General features: G+C 41.1%; 1 protein-coding gene across 4 annotated transcripts in view; it reads right to left on the bottom strand.

Annotated features, from left to right (window-relative positions):
* Nucleotides 1-3,684: 3,684 nt before the first annotated feature.
* prkd1 (protein kinase D1) overlaps nt 3,685-16,250 on the bottom strand; it is a 33,995-nt gene continuing 21,429 nt past the window's right edge. The window contains exons 14-21 of one of the 4 annotated variants that reach the window (XM_077621342.1): nt 15,664-15,736; nt 15,468-15,574; nt 15,001-15,162; nt 13,242-13,340; nt 13,011-13,171; nt 8,854-8,960; nt 5,222-5,307; nt 3,685-4,632 (exon numbers count right to left, since the gene is read on the bottom strand). In XM_077621342.1, coding sequence (XP_077477468.1) covers nt 4,420-4,632; nt 5,222-5,307; nt 8,854-8,960; nt 13,011-13,171; nt 13,242-13,340; nt 15,001-15,162; nt 15,468-15,574; nt 15,664-15,736 — 1,008 coding nt within the window. In that variant the 3' untranslated portion in view covers nt 3,685-4,419. Of the gene's footprint in view, nt 4,633-5,193; nt 5,308-8,853; nt 8,961-13,010; nt 13,341-15,000; nt 15,163-15,467; nt 15,575-15,663; nt 15,737-16,250 lie in introns of those variants that run through there. The other 3 variants (XM_077621345.1, XM_077621347.1, XM_077621346.1) reach the window with 3 other exon arrangements.

Raw genomic sequence — 16,250 nt, 5'->3', positions numbered from 1 at the left:
TACACGATAACATGCCCCGCTTGACCATCACTGGCTGCAGATGATCATGTGACATTGCTTGGCCAATCAGTGCTGCGAGGAATTTGTATATGTTGATTTTGAAAAAAACTCATGATTTATTTTATACTAAAGTAGGGTTCGGTGAACCCGCATATGAAACTGGTTGTGTTCGGTAGCTCCAACAAGGTTAAGAACCACCGATCTGGCATCTTCTTCCTTTCTAGCATTGTATTGAACAACTCAAGTTAAAAACTCTATAGTTCCCTCTGCTAAATAATTTATACCTCCATAGGTTTAAGAATGGGTTTATCGGTGTTCAGTTCCTTCTCTCCCACTTTGCTGCTCAACCGAGCATACATTCATTCATTCATTTTCTCATTTTTTCAATGTTCAAGGCCATGCAGAAAGTGATTAACACTGCCCAGAGGATTGTCGGCTGCTCTCTGCCCTCACTGGAGGACATTGCCAGCCCTCGTTACCTCAGCAGAGCCAAGAACATCATAGGGGACCCTTACCACCCTGGTCACAATCTGTTCCAGGTGCTGCCCTCTGGCAGACGCTATAGGTCCCACAAAAAACGGACAAATAGGCTTAAGGACAGTTTTTTCCCCACATCCATCAGAAATCTAAACTCGCGGTAACATAACACACATTCCCTTCTGCGGTAATATGAAAAGATGTTTGGGTGGTGATCTGCCTCCTACTAGCTGACTGAAGTAAGGTAAGTGAAAGACAGTGAGAGGTAAGCGACAGGTAAGCGACCTGTATCCACAACAGCAGAATGCCAAATTACAAGTCCGTAACTTACACTTATTTAGGTCTTTTGCCGAGTAAACGTAGCTTATGGAGAAGCACCATCAATTTCGTCACACGCAGTTTCTGTGTGTGATGACAAGTAGGCTTTTTGTGTTGTGATAATGACGACAGGGCCTATGTCCGATTATTATTATTATTATTTTACGAACCGCTTATCCTTACAAAGGTCGTGGGGGTGCTGGAGCCCATCCCAGCCAACTATGGGCACAGGGCAGGGGACACCTTGAATCAGTGGCCAGCCAATTGAAGGGCACAAAGAGACGGACAACCACTCATACACATACCTAGGGGCAATTCACCCTACCCTGCATATTTTGGGAGGAATGCAGACTACCTGGAGAAACCCCACGCAAGCCTGGGACAACATGCAAACTCTACACAGTGAGGACCCACTGGGGATCGAACCCAAATTCATAAAAGCTATTTACTCACCAATTCTTGGCTTCAGCAAAATTGAAGCAAAAACGAAAACTCGCAGCGCAGCAACCATGAGACCCATGTGACAGGAAGTAGTATTCTGCTAATTGGCCACCCGGTACTGATTAATAGCATTTGTTTTTCATGTGGGTAAAACATTCCCCTGCAACACAATTGACTGGTTGCCTGCTAAGTTTGATTCCCACGTTGGATAATGGCAATATGTTGATACTTTTCCCCTGAACTTAATTTTAAGTGTACAAGAACAAAACAAACTTCCCCCCCTCAATTTTGCTTTTATTGATATGTTATTTATATATATTGAGAGATGAGACAAGGAGATGGGCTACCATCGCCATCACTGGTACTGCAAAAGCCAGTTTGTTGCTGATAAAGTAATGATCACTCAGAGTAAACAATTGACAACATTTAAAATGTTTTTCTTTCACTAAAAACATGGTAACAAATTGCATGCGAATGTAACAACACCCTTTAATCTTTCTCAAAATGAAATGTTAATGCTAAAAAAGGATAATTATCTTTTAGCCTTGGAGGCTAAAAGTGAGTGATCAGACACAAAGTTTTAATTGGATTAAGTGATAGCTTAGCATTGTTAGCATCACACAAGGAGAAACAAACTGCTACTGGTCACTTTCTTACGTCTAAAAGAAAGAAAAATCTTGAGAAATTAAAAAAAAATCTGAGAGGTAAGGTCACATTGAATGCTTTTTTTTCGATGACTTACTGCAGGCTTGAGTTCAACATTCAATTTTCTTAACTTCTTTGATTTGCATTTTTCTTTCAGTTTTCTGTTTGTGTCCCTAATTAACTCTATGTTTAGTTAGGGTTAAAATTACAGTTGTACCTCTACATACGAGCACCTCTACATACGAGCATTTCGAGATACGAGGAAAGTTTCAAGCAAATAATTATCTCTAGATACGAGAAAAAATTTGAGATGCGAGAAAGCCAGGTGCTCAAGACATGAGCGGCTGTTTATCATTGTAGCGTCTTTTTTGCCGAATCTCTTTTGTGTATAACAGATATCTACGAGCACTGGGCGGAGCGTTGCATTTTCCCGTCTTTTTTTCGTCGTTCATCAATGCATAATACAAAGTGAACAACAATGGATCCAAAGCAAACAGGTGGAATGAAGAGTTGTACAAAGGAAAGGCGAATGTTGACAATCAACATTCTGCGCGAAATAATTGAAAAATATGAGAGTGAGGTACGTGTCACAGTGCTTGCTCGTTGCCATGGATGATATCGTGTCACTTGGAAATTCCTTGGGGCTGGAGGTTAACGAGGCAGATGTGAATGATCTAATCGCCGAGCACCACGAAGAACTGATGACACAAGATTTAATCAAGCTCCAGGAGAGTGAACATTTGGAGATGTTGCGGGAACTCAGTAGCGAGGAGTAGGTGGAAGAGGGGGGCCGCCTGGCTACAAAGGATCTCAAAGACATGCTAGCGAAGTGGCAAGAGTTTTCTGATTTTGTAGAAAAGAGGCACCCTGACAAGCTAGCAAGTGGTCGCGCGTTATCGTATTGTGGGGACATTTGTGCGCGTCATTTTCGAAATATTTTGAAGGGAAGGCAAAAACAAACAACCCTTGATGCGTTCCTTATAAAAACTCCCGCTGAACGTCCGGGTGGAGTCAACCCAGAGAACAAAGGTAAAACAAATTAAAACAATTTCAGAATTAGAATTCAGTTTTGTGTAAAGTTACATTAAACATATGTTTGAGTGTCTGTATATATTAATCCAAGTTAATTTAATTTGTTTGTTCTGTTACGAGTGCGTTGCCGTGGAAAGTCCCCCCTTCTCTCTGTCCCTCTCTCTTTACCCTCCGCGAAATCTGTCTAATTTTAGTTCTATTAAACACATTTTATTAGTATTAAACCACTAGTTATGTGTTACTTTGTTAATAGATGGCGAATTAGAAGAAATAAAACATTTTTTCCAATCCAATATCCTGTTTTTGGTGTTTTTTCAGAGGGTTGGAACAAATTAATTTGTTTTTAGTTCATTTCAATAGGAAACGTTCGTTCGAGTTACAAGAATATCGACATACGAGCTCAGTCCCGGAACGAATTAAGCTCGTATGTAGAGGTACCACTGTACTGTAGTTTAGTTTCAAGTTCCTTTTTGGTTCAGTCAATTTCCTGTTGTTACCGTATTTACTCGCATATAAGCCGCCCTGTATATAAGTCACACCCTTAAAATTGCCTTAAAATTGTTGAATTTTACAATTTCTCACCTATTAGCTGCCCCCTGATTCACAATTCTCACTCCCTGATTTCAGCACCTGATGCTTTTTAGTAAATTACAATTTTCTTACCAGAAGTTTAAGATGTTGTTGCAGCCAAATTGCTTCTAATGTCGAAATATCTCAGTTTTCTTTTCGATGGCTCATATCACTTTCGAACAAGAAATAAAAAGAAAAAAATGAAGCGATATTTTGTTTTATTTCATAATTACAAATGTACAATCATATCTTTTCAAAAAGGAAGTGACGTAAGCACAAGCAGGAAACATGTCCGTAGCAGTATAGTGTTCACCAAGTCTCTGGGTGCAATAATAGCACGAGATACACATTACGCAAGTGTCAAGGCTGATATTTGACATACTATTGGGATGTGCTGACATGGTAAACGCTACAAATCTATAAAGGCTACTCGCATCTGGCCAGCCAGAGCACGTTTATAACTGCGGTGGGCTGGCGACGCCATGAGCGAGCGGTGGCAAGTACAAGAGTTTTTTCCACCTTTTATGCAATGTACGATTTTTTTTATTTCATTCATAAACGTAAAAATAAATTTTGTTTAGCATTTTATCTGTTTATCTTTTCTCTATTTTGAAATAAATGACCGTATCGGCCGCATTGTCTTGCATTATGGCATTATGGTGTTTCGTCTTTGTCACCTTGCAGTTTCGTGCATGTCGTCTTTTTATGCGCATATAAGCTGTACCCTCGATTCACTCATCATTTTCTGTCTGACAAATGCGACTTATATGCCAGTAAATACGGTATGTCTCATCTTCATACTTAATCCTGTCAACTTCCTGTTGGTTTGTTTCACCAATGTCCTATTTCATTTGCCTTCCTCTTTATTTCTATTTCCTGTCTTTTTTTCAACTTTCTGTGTTTTTCACTCTACTCCTTATTTTCTGATTTTGAACTTCAAAGTTCGCTGACACGCTCGCTCAGGGTCTCCAGCTCATCCTCCCTGCCCCGGTATAGCTGCGTCCCCTGCTGGCCCCCCAAATAGGCTTGCATGTGGATTCCGCTGAGCCTGGCGTGATGATGCCAGCGCAGGTCGTCGCTCTCGTGTGTCACATAACGCTTGTCCACGCGACTTTCCAGGGTGCGGAGGTCCAACCACATCTGGTAGTCCTGGAAAGTCAAACAACAAAGAGAACAACAGATGACAACATTTAATTCACACAACCTCGCTCAATCACTCGCTCACTCACTCACTGACTGACTGACTCACTGACTGACTGACTGACTGACTCACTCACTCACTCACTCACTCACTCACTCACTCACTCACTCACTCACTCACTCACTCACTCACTCACTCACTCACTCACTCACTCACTCACTCACTCACTCACTCACTCACTCACTCACTCACTCACTCACTCACTCACTCACTCACTCACTCACTCACTCACTCACTCACTCACTCACTCAACCTCGCACAATCACTCACTCACTCACTCACTCACTCACTCACTCACTCACTCACTCACTCACTCACTCACTCACTCACTCACTCACTCACTCACTCACACACTCACTCACTCTCTCGCACGTAGTCAATTGTTCACTCAGTTATTCATGCATGTATTTTTTGGTTTAGCCACTCACACATTAAATCATGTTTTAACTTACCATTTCCTTTTATGCATTCACTCTCTCATTCACATTAGTATTTAGTCATGTCTTCACCACAGTCAGTAGTAGGTCAGTCTCTGACCTGCAGCCAAGCGTGATTTAGTGTTTTGTCAACACTATAGCGTTTCCTCATCTTCACCTGCAGAAGATTGTTGATCAGGTCGATGGCTGAAGAAGAAGAAAAAAAGGGAGGCAGGGGGTGGAAGCGTTAAGACGGAGGTTTTGGGGTCCCCTCCCACTTCCTCTCGGCCCCCCTCCGGTGTGAGGGTCAGCAGAGGCTAATGAGCAAAGCTAACATGATGTTAACATTTCTTCAGGGGTCAGTGGTCTGAGAGGCTCCGGCGGCACGGGGGCCCATGCAGCAGGAGCTGCTGAGGTAGGGGAGGGGGGCGCCATCGTCTACCATTATTCACATGAGTGCACGCCTGCTTGAATGAGCCCCGCTTCCTCACACATTTTTTTCTCTCTCTATGAGGGACAATAAAGTATACTTAAATACAAGAATTCAATCAAAAGTGACGTTACTGATTTCTGTCACTCAAATATGTTCACCTTGAGTCTAAAGTGCTCTCCACAAATTTACTTTTTAAGATAACACTAATAATGTTTAAAAAATAAAAGAGAGTACGCTTGTCACAATCTGACTAAAAATCCCACTGACATTCAATCATTTTCCCCTTCGCTCACCCTAACCCTACCAAGGACCGTGGGGGTGGTGGAGCCAATCCCAGCCAACGTTCGGCAGTAAGCGGAGGACACCCTAAATTGATTGACAGGACACACTGAGACAAACAACCATTCACGCTTACACTCATACCTATGGGAAATTCAGATTATTCAACTAGTTTACCGTGCATATTTTCATGGGAATGTTGTGGGAGGAAATTGAAATACCAAGACTAAACCCACGTAGGCGTGGGTAGAACATGCTAACACCACACAGGAAGGTTGAAACCAACCAGTGATTGCTCAGAACGGTGAGGCGAACGTGCTAACCAATCTTCACCATGCCGCCACAAACTTTTAAACACTAAATTAAACTAACTAAACAATGACTTAACTGAGTGAAGGAATACGAAAAAGAAACCCAAAAGCTAAAATGGCAACACAAAGTACAAATTAATAAAAGAACAAGATATAATTCACTGATCAATTAAGCAAGATTAAATTCCACTTTATATATGTTAACAAAAAAACAGATAACAAATGTACTACTAAAGATTAAACTAAACTAATATAGAATGAACCAAATTGTTAATTGGACAAAATGCTTTTAAATTAAAATGTTTTATTACCAAATCACGGCTGCCTCGTGGTGTAGAGGTTCACTCGCCTGAATTCGGTGTGGGCAGGCACGGGCTCGATTCCTGCTGGTGGTGGTATGATTGTGAGTGTGTATGGTTGTTTGTCTCTCTGTGTGCCCTATGGCTGACTGGCGACCAGTTTAGGGTCTAGTCTGCCTTTCGCACAAAGTCAGCTGACTTAGGCTCCAGCAACCCTTTCGAGGATGTGCGGTATGGAAACTGAATGAATGAATTACCGAATCAATCAAATACCAGATAAAACAATTAACAAGTCTCAGACTCGCTCAGTTAAAAAAAAACAAGAAAACCAAGCAACTAATTGACAAAGGGCAAAACATACCAAACCAACTCCCAACTTGTTCATGGTACCCACTTATTTTTCCTGTGCTACTACATGACTTGTTGCCATGGTGAAATAGTCAATCAAAGACATTAAAAACCCAGGGGGTGATATCCTCACCTGCTCATCAAATCAGTTTATCTATATTCGTCGTTTTGCACAAGCCACATTGTCGTTCTCAACTAAACACTCATGAGTCACTCATTTGCTTGATGACATCCTTCTGCCTCCTCCACTATAATGAGTAAAGAAGCAAGTGAAGGTGAAGAGTCGAAGAAGAACACGAAAGGAAAACTACCAAATCAATGCAACCCTCACTCATTAACTGTTGCTGATGGCAACAGATGTCCAATCCAAGTGAACTTGGAGGCCTTGCAGCGAATCATTACCAGTGAAGTCTATAAAACAATTGAATCCAAGCAGAGGTCGTCACAAAATCTCCAGTAGACAAGACGGTCAAGACTAAGACGTGACCATAATGGTCGTCGGCAGGTGGCGTGAAATGGGCTAGCACGGGAATGGCTATCCAAGCGGATGTAAAAGTTGCTCATTAAAGCCAGCAGGAGGGTGACCAACCAATGGAAAACAAAGTCTTGAAAGCTTAACGGCTGGCATTTCCATTCATATTTCATTAATTTTACGCTCCGCTGAGTCATAACATCAAACATTCTGTCGTACCCGGTCATGTTGCTGTGATTAGCTTAACATCAGGGCAACAAACAAAACCATTCTGACAAGTTCTAATGTCAAAAGTTACATTCCCACATTTGATGTCACTAATTTTAGCATCAGAGTACAGAATTTAATGCTGAAGCGTGTCATATTTTTTTCATTCATTCGTTCATTTTCTGAACCGCTTATACTCACAAGGGTCACACAGTGCTAGAGCCTATCCCAGCTGACTTCAGGCACAAGGTGGAGGACACCCTGAATCGGTGGACAGCCAATCGCAGGGCACGAGGAGACAAACAACCATTCACGCTCACACTCATTCCTAGGGGCAATTTAGAGTGTCCAACCAGGCTACCATGAATGTTTTAGAGTGTGGGAGGAAACCCGAGTACCCAGAGAAAACCCACACACCATCAGGTGACCCTGTGTGAGTCTTGATTAATTATTTCTGAATACTCTTTGACAAGATTCTATCATACAATTAGTACTAAGTAAAAACTTGTAATCGTGTGACTTTAAAGGACCATGTTAAGTACTGAATACAAAACACTAATATATCACAACAACTTAACTATGAAATAAGATTTTACACAGTAAATTACATTAGTTAATTTACCTTAGAGCCTGAGAGCAATATATAAAATACTAACTAAAACATTAAAAAAGTCAATTAAGATACTAATGTCAGCACAAGCTTACCATAGATCACACCACAGCATATCAGTAAGTAAAAAGAACTTATTACAAACTAGATTACTACAAAACATCATTTCATTATTAGTCCATTGGGGGTGTTACTGCAATGCACTACAAATTGCTAAGGGTTAATAAATCATTGGCTGCCAATGACGGCGTTAGATGTCCAATCCCCTTGAACTGGGTGGGGCATGCGTCGATCACATGCGCCTCTCAATGACAGCCAACAACAGAACCTATTTATATTTGATATCCCAAGAAACAACATGGATTATTAATCTAAATCCTGAATAAACTGCTATGAAAAAAAGGCAAACCAAATAATGAATTTTGAATGCTCTTTGAAATCAACAAAACAACACAATGTTGTGGTACAAAAGCACTTGAATATAGCCGGGACATAAGGATTAGGACTGTACTTAGAATTCTGTTACTAGGAATTGGTAAAAAATAAATCCCAACAAAGCCTTAAATCCCGATGGTAGGTAGCTTGGCAGTAATATGAACAAATATGCTGCGGAGCATTATCTTTTCCAGATGTTCATGTGTAAACCGTAACAGAGCTTTGGAAGCACAGTTCCTCCAAAAACAATAGTCTTGGGACTATTGGGACAATGGGAAGTAGGACACTATTGAATTTTAGAAAGTTTGGGGGAAAAGACACTTAATGTTCACTTGTAAACGTGTATTTGCGAGACATACCTTCCGGAGACACTTTTTTCCATGGGTGCGGTGGGTACATGAAGGCAGCGTTTTGGATCTGATCGTTGATGTCTTCATCTTCGTTAAATGGAAACGTGCCGCTCAGGCTAAATATGGAAAAAACACCATATGGGTTATCTGAAATTGCAATAAATCAGTGTTACATAGGTTAAAAACGAGGTGGGACACGATGGTGAGCGCCTGGTGGCTGGGCCTGCACCCATGGGGCCCGGACGGGCTTGGTGGGTGCCCCTTCCCAAGGTGTCGCTACCTATGGAAGGTGCCAACGAAGTTGGGGGCGCAGACATTTGGGTGGCAGCCAAAGGAGGGATCCTTGGTGGTCCCATCCCCGGCTGCGGAAAGTTGCGCTTAAGACGTAGAATGTCACCTCTCTGGTTGGGAAAGAGCCTGAGCTAGTGCGGGAAGTTGAGAAGTCTAGACTCGCTGTAGTCGGGCTCACACAGCTCGGGCTCTGGTACCAGTCCTCTCGAAGGGGCGTGGACACTCATTCACTCGTCACCCACGGTGAGAGACGATGAGCAGATGTGGGCATACTCATTGCCCCCTGGCTTGGTACATTGGGGTTCACCCCGGTAGACGAGAAGGTAGCACCTCTCTGCCTTCAGGTGGGGGGACAGGACGTGAATATTGTTTGTTCTTACGCTCCAAACAGCAGCTCAGAGTCCCACCCTTTTTAGAGTCCTTGGAAGTCTTTGGAGAACGAATTCCAGGTGGCTTCAAGGAAATTTTGGTTCCTGATACGATGTTTCAGGAGGGGAAAGGTGTGCACCATAAACAGTTTATAGTGGGAATGGGGCGCTGCTGACCTTGACTCAGGATGTTGTGAATCAGTGAGCCGAATACTTTGAAGACCTCCTCAACTCCACCGACACACCTTCCCATGAGGAAGCAGAGCCTGGGGAATCTGAGGTAGATTTTCCTATCTCTGGGGTTGAAGTCATTGAGGTGGTTAGAAAGCTCTTCGGTGGATGAGATTTGTCCAGAATTTCGAAAGGTTCAGGATGTTGTGGGATTGTCTTGGTTTCTCCAACATTGCGTGGACATCGAGGACAGTGCCTCAGGATTTCTAGACCAGGGTGATGGTTCCTCTTTTTAAAAAAGGGGACCGCAGGGTGTGTTCCAATTATAGGGGAATAATACTCATCAGCCTCCCCGGGAAGGTCTATCTGGGGTACTGGAGAGGAGGCCCACCAGAAAGTTGAATCTTGGAAGCAGGAGGAGCAGTGTGGGTTTTGTTGATCAGCTCTAAGCCCTCGCCCAACCAATCTATGTGTGCTTTGCGGTCTTGGAGAAGGCATTCGTTTTGTAGGGGGTACTCCGGGAATATGGGGTACCGGAATCTTGATCCGTAGGGTCAGGTCCCTGTATGACCTGTGTCTCAGTCTGGTCTGCATAGCCAGCAATAAGTCGGACCTGTTTACAGTGGGCGTTGGACTCTGCCAAAGCAGCCCTATATCAGCGTATCTGTTTATATGGACAGAATATCTAAAAGCAGTCATGGCATTGATGTGGTCCTGTTTGCTCCTCTCACTGGAACGATATGCAACCAGGTCTGAAGCGGTCGAGATGTGAATTTGCACCTCCAACAGGAGAAAAGGTGGGGTGAAGTCCTTTCCCAAGTGCATGAGTTCAAGTATCTTGGAGTCTTGTTCACGAGTGAGGGGAAAAAAGAGGAGCGGGAGACAAATAGATGGGTTTGGCCAGGGGTGTGACTTATACTCGAGTGTGACGTAAGTGTTACATTATTCACACATTATTATATCATTTCTCAATATTTTTATACTGAACCGCAAAAGGGTGGTCTAGGCCTGCGGACCTGTATTAATACTTTCAACATTGGCTTAGAATCCATAGAAAAGCGTGTAATTTATAAAAACAACGGAGGAGGGATGAAAGTAAAGCAAGCAGCCGAGAAAGGGGAGACTTCTATGCCAGCGGAAACCTTTAAAGCGAGTCGTGGCTGATGTGATAACTTTAAAAAACGAACTGGGAATACACATGGTTATGAGGCACGGGGAAGCAGCTAGTTCCAACTCGAAAGCTGCGACAGAATTTAATAACATCTTTGCCTCGGTTATAGCACAAGGTTACATCCATTTTTAAGTGCAATTATAGCATAGGTGTCAAACCCATTCCAGAAAGGTCCAAGTGGGTGCAGGATTTTGTTCCAACCCACCAAGACAACAGCTTTTGATAGGTTCATTAATAGATATACTTTAATAAAAGGAAAGACATCGGAGCACATAATCCAGCTTTAACTTGCAAGTGAGAATCCATTCTGACTCGTCCCCGTCAGGATTTTGAGCCAACCCATCAAGACAACACCTTTTTGCCAAGCTGTTCTCTTACATTGCTAATGAGTTGATTGAAGTCAGGTGCTGTTACTTCCAGCAGACTTCCTCATTGGCCTAACTGTCAGCGCTGTTTCAGTAGGGAGGAAAACCTGCACCCACTTGGCCCTTTCTGGAATCAGTTTGACACTTGTGGTTAATAGTAAGCGAAGTTCATTTAAGTTAAATTTAAAGTTTATCTTATGTAACATATTGTCACAAAAGTGTAGCGAACGGAACGTGTTGCCATCAAGTCTCTCTCCTCCGCCGCTGCACACACCGCCGTTAGCTGCTACCGTCTGTCTCAAAGGTAAGAACTCCATACTGTACTGTACATTATAATGTCACATTTTCTTGCAGATCATAACCACTAGATAGGTATTTGTTACTTTGTGAGCGTAGGTGGTGAATTAGAACAATTAAAAGCATGTTTTTCCATTGTATTATCCTATTTTAGGTGTTTTTTTCAGAGGGTGGGAACGGATTAATTTGTATTTACCGTAATTACTCGAATATAACGCGCACTCGAAAATAACACGCAGGTATAACTTTGGGCCAAAAAAATCTGGAAAAACGCAGTACTCGAATATAGTGCGCACCTAAAATTTCCCGCTGACGAAAATCAGAAATCTTACCTTTTTTTCTTCGTTTCACGATTGTTTTGTTCAAACAAATTTATTCATTAGAATCCTTCAAATGAAAAGTTCCTCTCTCTCTTTGTCTGTCCTCTCATACATCTCTTCGTTGAGAATCCTATCAACGTCCACGCTTCCTTCATCCACTTCCTCTTCCTCCCACAACACATCATCCGATTGGCTTTACGAGATGACGTAAAATCCGTGCGTCAAAGTGAGTTTGACAATGCTTTTTTCGATCGAAAATTTGTAATTTATTTTATTCAATTCAATTTCAATTCAATTTATTTGGCAAGAAAAAGCACCAGGCTAAGGGCCATGTAACAAGACACAAAAAAAAAAAAAAAAAAAAAAAAAAAAAAAATTAAAAAAACATTGTTTTTGATTATAACACGCACCCCCAACTATTGGAATTAATTATTTTGCAAAAACCTGCGTGTTATATTCGAGTAATTACGGTAGTTATTTTATATGGGAAACATTGATTTGAGGTACGAGTGAATTGACATACGAGCTCGGGCCCCGGAACGCATTAAGCTCGTATCTCAAAGTATTACTGTCTGAAAAGTTTCCTTAACTATCAGAAAACAAACATGAACTCATTATCAGGAAGATTAACAAATTCCCGGTCTAATTTAATACTAATGCAACTGCACCTACGAGGACCTACATAAGACTAATGTCTTACCTTGTACTTGCACTAAAACTCCATAGGCTGCTAACCACTTTAGTCACTTTTGTACCTACTTATTTATGTGAGCACGGATTCATGTTGACTACCTATCTATGTTGACTACTTATTAATGTTGTTGACTACTTACTGTGTTGACGACTTATTATGTTGACCACTTATTTATTTAGTACTTATTATTTATTTATTTATTATTATTATTTATTGATTATTTATTTGTGCACATGGTGAAGCTTTAAATCTCATTATACTTGTATAATGACAATAAAAGCATTCAATTCAATTCACTAACTAAATAAAATAATTCTAACATAGCTATTGGACAAAGAGACTTATTTATTTAACTAATTTACTATATTAAAAAAATAAAAAATAAAATAAAAATAAAACACAACAAAAAAACAATGATAAACAAAATAAACCACCTGAATCACAGAGTAGCTGCCAACTGTATTTGATTAATCAGCTTGTTAATTTTACCTGACATAGACAATAACGCCGACCGACCACATGTCTAGTGAACGGTTGTAGCCCTTGTTGCGGAGCACCTCTGGTGCCAGGTAGGCTGGCGTGCCCACCACTGAGCGACGGAAAGATTTCTCACCGATGATACGGGCAAATCCAAAGTCACAAAGTTTCACCTGAAGACAGAAAAAAAAATGGACCAAAAGTCGACGAAGCATATTTTTGCTTCGTGATTATGTTCCTCGCCTGAGGGAGTGGATCTGCTGATGCCAGGAGGACATTTTCGGGTTTTAGGTCACAATGGACAATGTTCTTGAAGTGTAGATGACGCAGGGCAACCAGGATCTGAAAACAAGGCAAACAAAGAAAAAACATAAATGGACAAGTGATTACTATTCATTCACTCATCTTCCGTACCGCTTACCCTCACAAGGGTCGCAGGGGGTGCTGGAGCCTATCCCAGCCAACTACTAGCAAAAGGAGGGGGACACGTTGAACTAGTTGCCAGGACACAACGTAACGGACAATCACTCACAAACTCATACCTAAGAGTAATTTGGAGTGTTCAACCAGCCCACCTATCATGAAACAGCAGGCCGTTGAGAATAGATCCAAACATAAACTCATATATACGAGTACAAAAGAGTGAATGTCGAACAAAAACAGCACAAGTGAGTCGGCAAGTAAACTAAGAAAAGCAAAGTACACCAACTAAGCAGAACTAGACTTCTAGAGGAAGGAGAACTCGAGAGGAATATCGGGAACACTTGTCGGTAAGCAAAATTCAATTGCCAAACAGCCATTGTCTGTGACACAAGTCCTCAAATACTGAGTACTACTCCTAATGCATGTGTGCAACTCCGGCCCACCCACATGGCCAAGCGAGGTGCTGGAGAAGATCAAATGAAATGAGTGTTAGATCAAGACATGATGCTACTCTGCATGTTGTTTTGGGACGTGGGAGGAAAACGGAGTACCCAGATAAAACTCGGGAATAACATGCGAACTCCACTCAGAAAGGTTTGAACCTGGGATTGAATTCTCGAGCTCAGAACTGTGAGACCAACACGCTAACCAATCACGGCCAGGCCGCCGTCTAATTACTATGTTTAGAATCCGCTAACTATTTAACAAACTTAACCACCGGACGCTTCAGTGGTTCGATTGCCTGACTTTGTTGCGGACTGTCTGTCTTTATGTGTGCCCTACGACAAACTGGCAACCAGTCTAGGGTTAAGCCTAGAAAAGGCTATGTCACCACATAATCTTGACAGGGATAAGTGGTGAGGAAAATGAAAATTAATATTTAAAAAACTATCTAGTAAGTTAAAAAAAACAGTTGTTTAGACAAAGAAAAACAAACTAATCAATAGCTGCCTGGCTGACTTACGTATATAGAAACTAACACACTAACTGACTGACTTACTGAGAAAAAGAAAATAATTTACCAGTTGATAAAAAAATACAAACTGACGGATAGAACAACTAACCAAAGTTCAAACATAATTAAAAGATGAACGATACTCTCAAAACCAAACCAACAAACTAAATAAATGACTTACTGATACACTGATCAACTAATTAAGCTTAAAAGTAACAATAGACTAAAGATCAATGAATGAAACCAATAATAAACAAACTCTAACATAGTACACATGTATGGTAGTCAAATAATAACTATTGGACTAACTAATGACAAGTAAACTGAATAATAAGAAATCCCCCCCAAAAAACAACAACTGAGAAACAAACAGAGGAATGAAAATAATGACTTAATAACTAGCATGCAACCTAATTTGGAATGAAATGACAAACTAAGTGAGAAATCAATTAAGCACAGAAATTGACTAACTGCAAAAAAACAAAAAAACAACAACTAACAAAACAAAACACAAACAACCTAACAAATCAACACACAGACTGAAAAACTCAATCAGGGACAAGCGGGCTAATTTAAACTCGACTATGGAAGAAACAAAGGGAAAGCATTTGGAATGCGTTGGACCTGCGTGACCAGAAACTTGGTGATGCGCTCGGGCAGACGTCCTTTCTCGCTGGACAGAATCATCTCCAGCATGTCGCCGTGAAGCTTCTCCATCACCACAAAAACTCGCTCCGGAGTCTCAAACATGCAGTCCAGGTTCACTACGCCAGGATGGTGAAGGTTCTAGCCACATCCAAGACAAACACACAACCAAGATGCCAGATGTTATCAACTCTTAAAAAATACATATATATATATATATATATATATATATATATGTGTATATATATATTTTTTAAAGTTCATAAAAATGTGAAAATCCCCGCTGAAACTCATAAACGGAAGGCACTCTTGCTAATAGGACTCAGCACTAAAGACAAAAAAAGTTGACCCTACTTTGCGATTTTTCGATTATTGCGTCCATGTCCAGTCTAGATTGACCGCTATATTTGAGGGATTACTGTATTTGTCATGGTGTGAGTGCCGACCTGCAAGATGGCCACCTCGTTCCTCAGCTGACTCTCTTGCTTGGTGGGGAAGCGAAGCTTGTCAATGATCTTGATGGCCACATCGCGGCTCGAAATTCTGTGTTTTCCTGTCAACCCGAACAAGTTAATCATTGGTTGCCATTTATGATAATATACTTCAGTGGCAGTCAGTGAGTGAAAAGGTGTTGTGTTTGACCTCCATAGACGATTCCAAACTGTCCTGATCCAAGAACTTCATCTGGAAATATCTGATAGATGGAGTTGATGTCCTGAAACATGAAAACAAACATTTGATTGAAAAATTCAAGTACTCAACAGATGGACATGATGATTTTTCTAGGATGAATATTTGTTTTTGTGTGTGTTGTAGGCGTGTCCTTAAAATGTTGAGTAAGTTGTATTTATGTTGTTCGGATGGTTTGTGTTTTTATCTGGATGTTTTGTTAATCATGTGTAAATTTTGTGTGTGCATATGATTGTGTGGATGTGTGTCTTGTTATCTGGGCGTTCAGTTGATATTGAGTTTTTTTGTTTGTTATGTAGTTTTTGTGTAGATAATTTGGTTTTTCCTGGGTGTTTTGTCCATTTTGTGTTTATGTTGTCTTCCTGTATAGGTTTTCTATAAGTGTTGTGTATATAGTGTTTCTGTGCATGTCACTCATTGTTGTTATTGACATCGTGAGGATTTTGTGTGTTGGATTGGATTGGATAACTTTATTCATCCCGTATTCGGAAAATTTCGTTGTCACAGTAGCAAGAGGGTGAGGATGCAGAAATAGGAAA

Source organism: Stigmatopora argus, chromosome 15 (genome assembly GCF_051989625.1).
Source record: "Stigmatopora argus isolate UIUO_Sarg chromosome 15, RoL_Sarg_1.0, whole genome shotgun sequence".
Lineage (NCBI taxonomy): Eukaryota > Metazoa > Chordata > Actinopteri > Syngnathiformes > Syngnathidae > Stigmatopora > Stigmatopora argus.
This window is presented reverse-complemented; position numbering and strand designations above follow the sequence as displayed.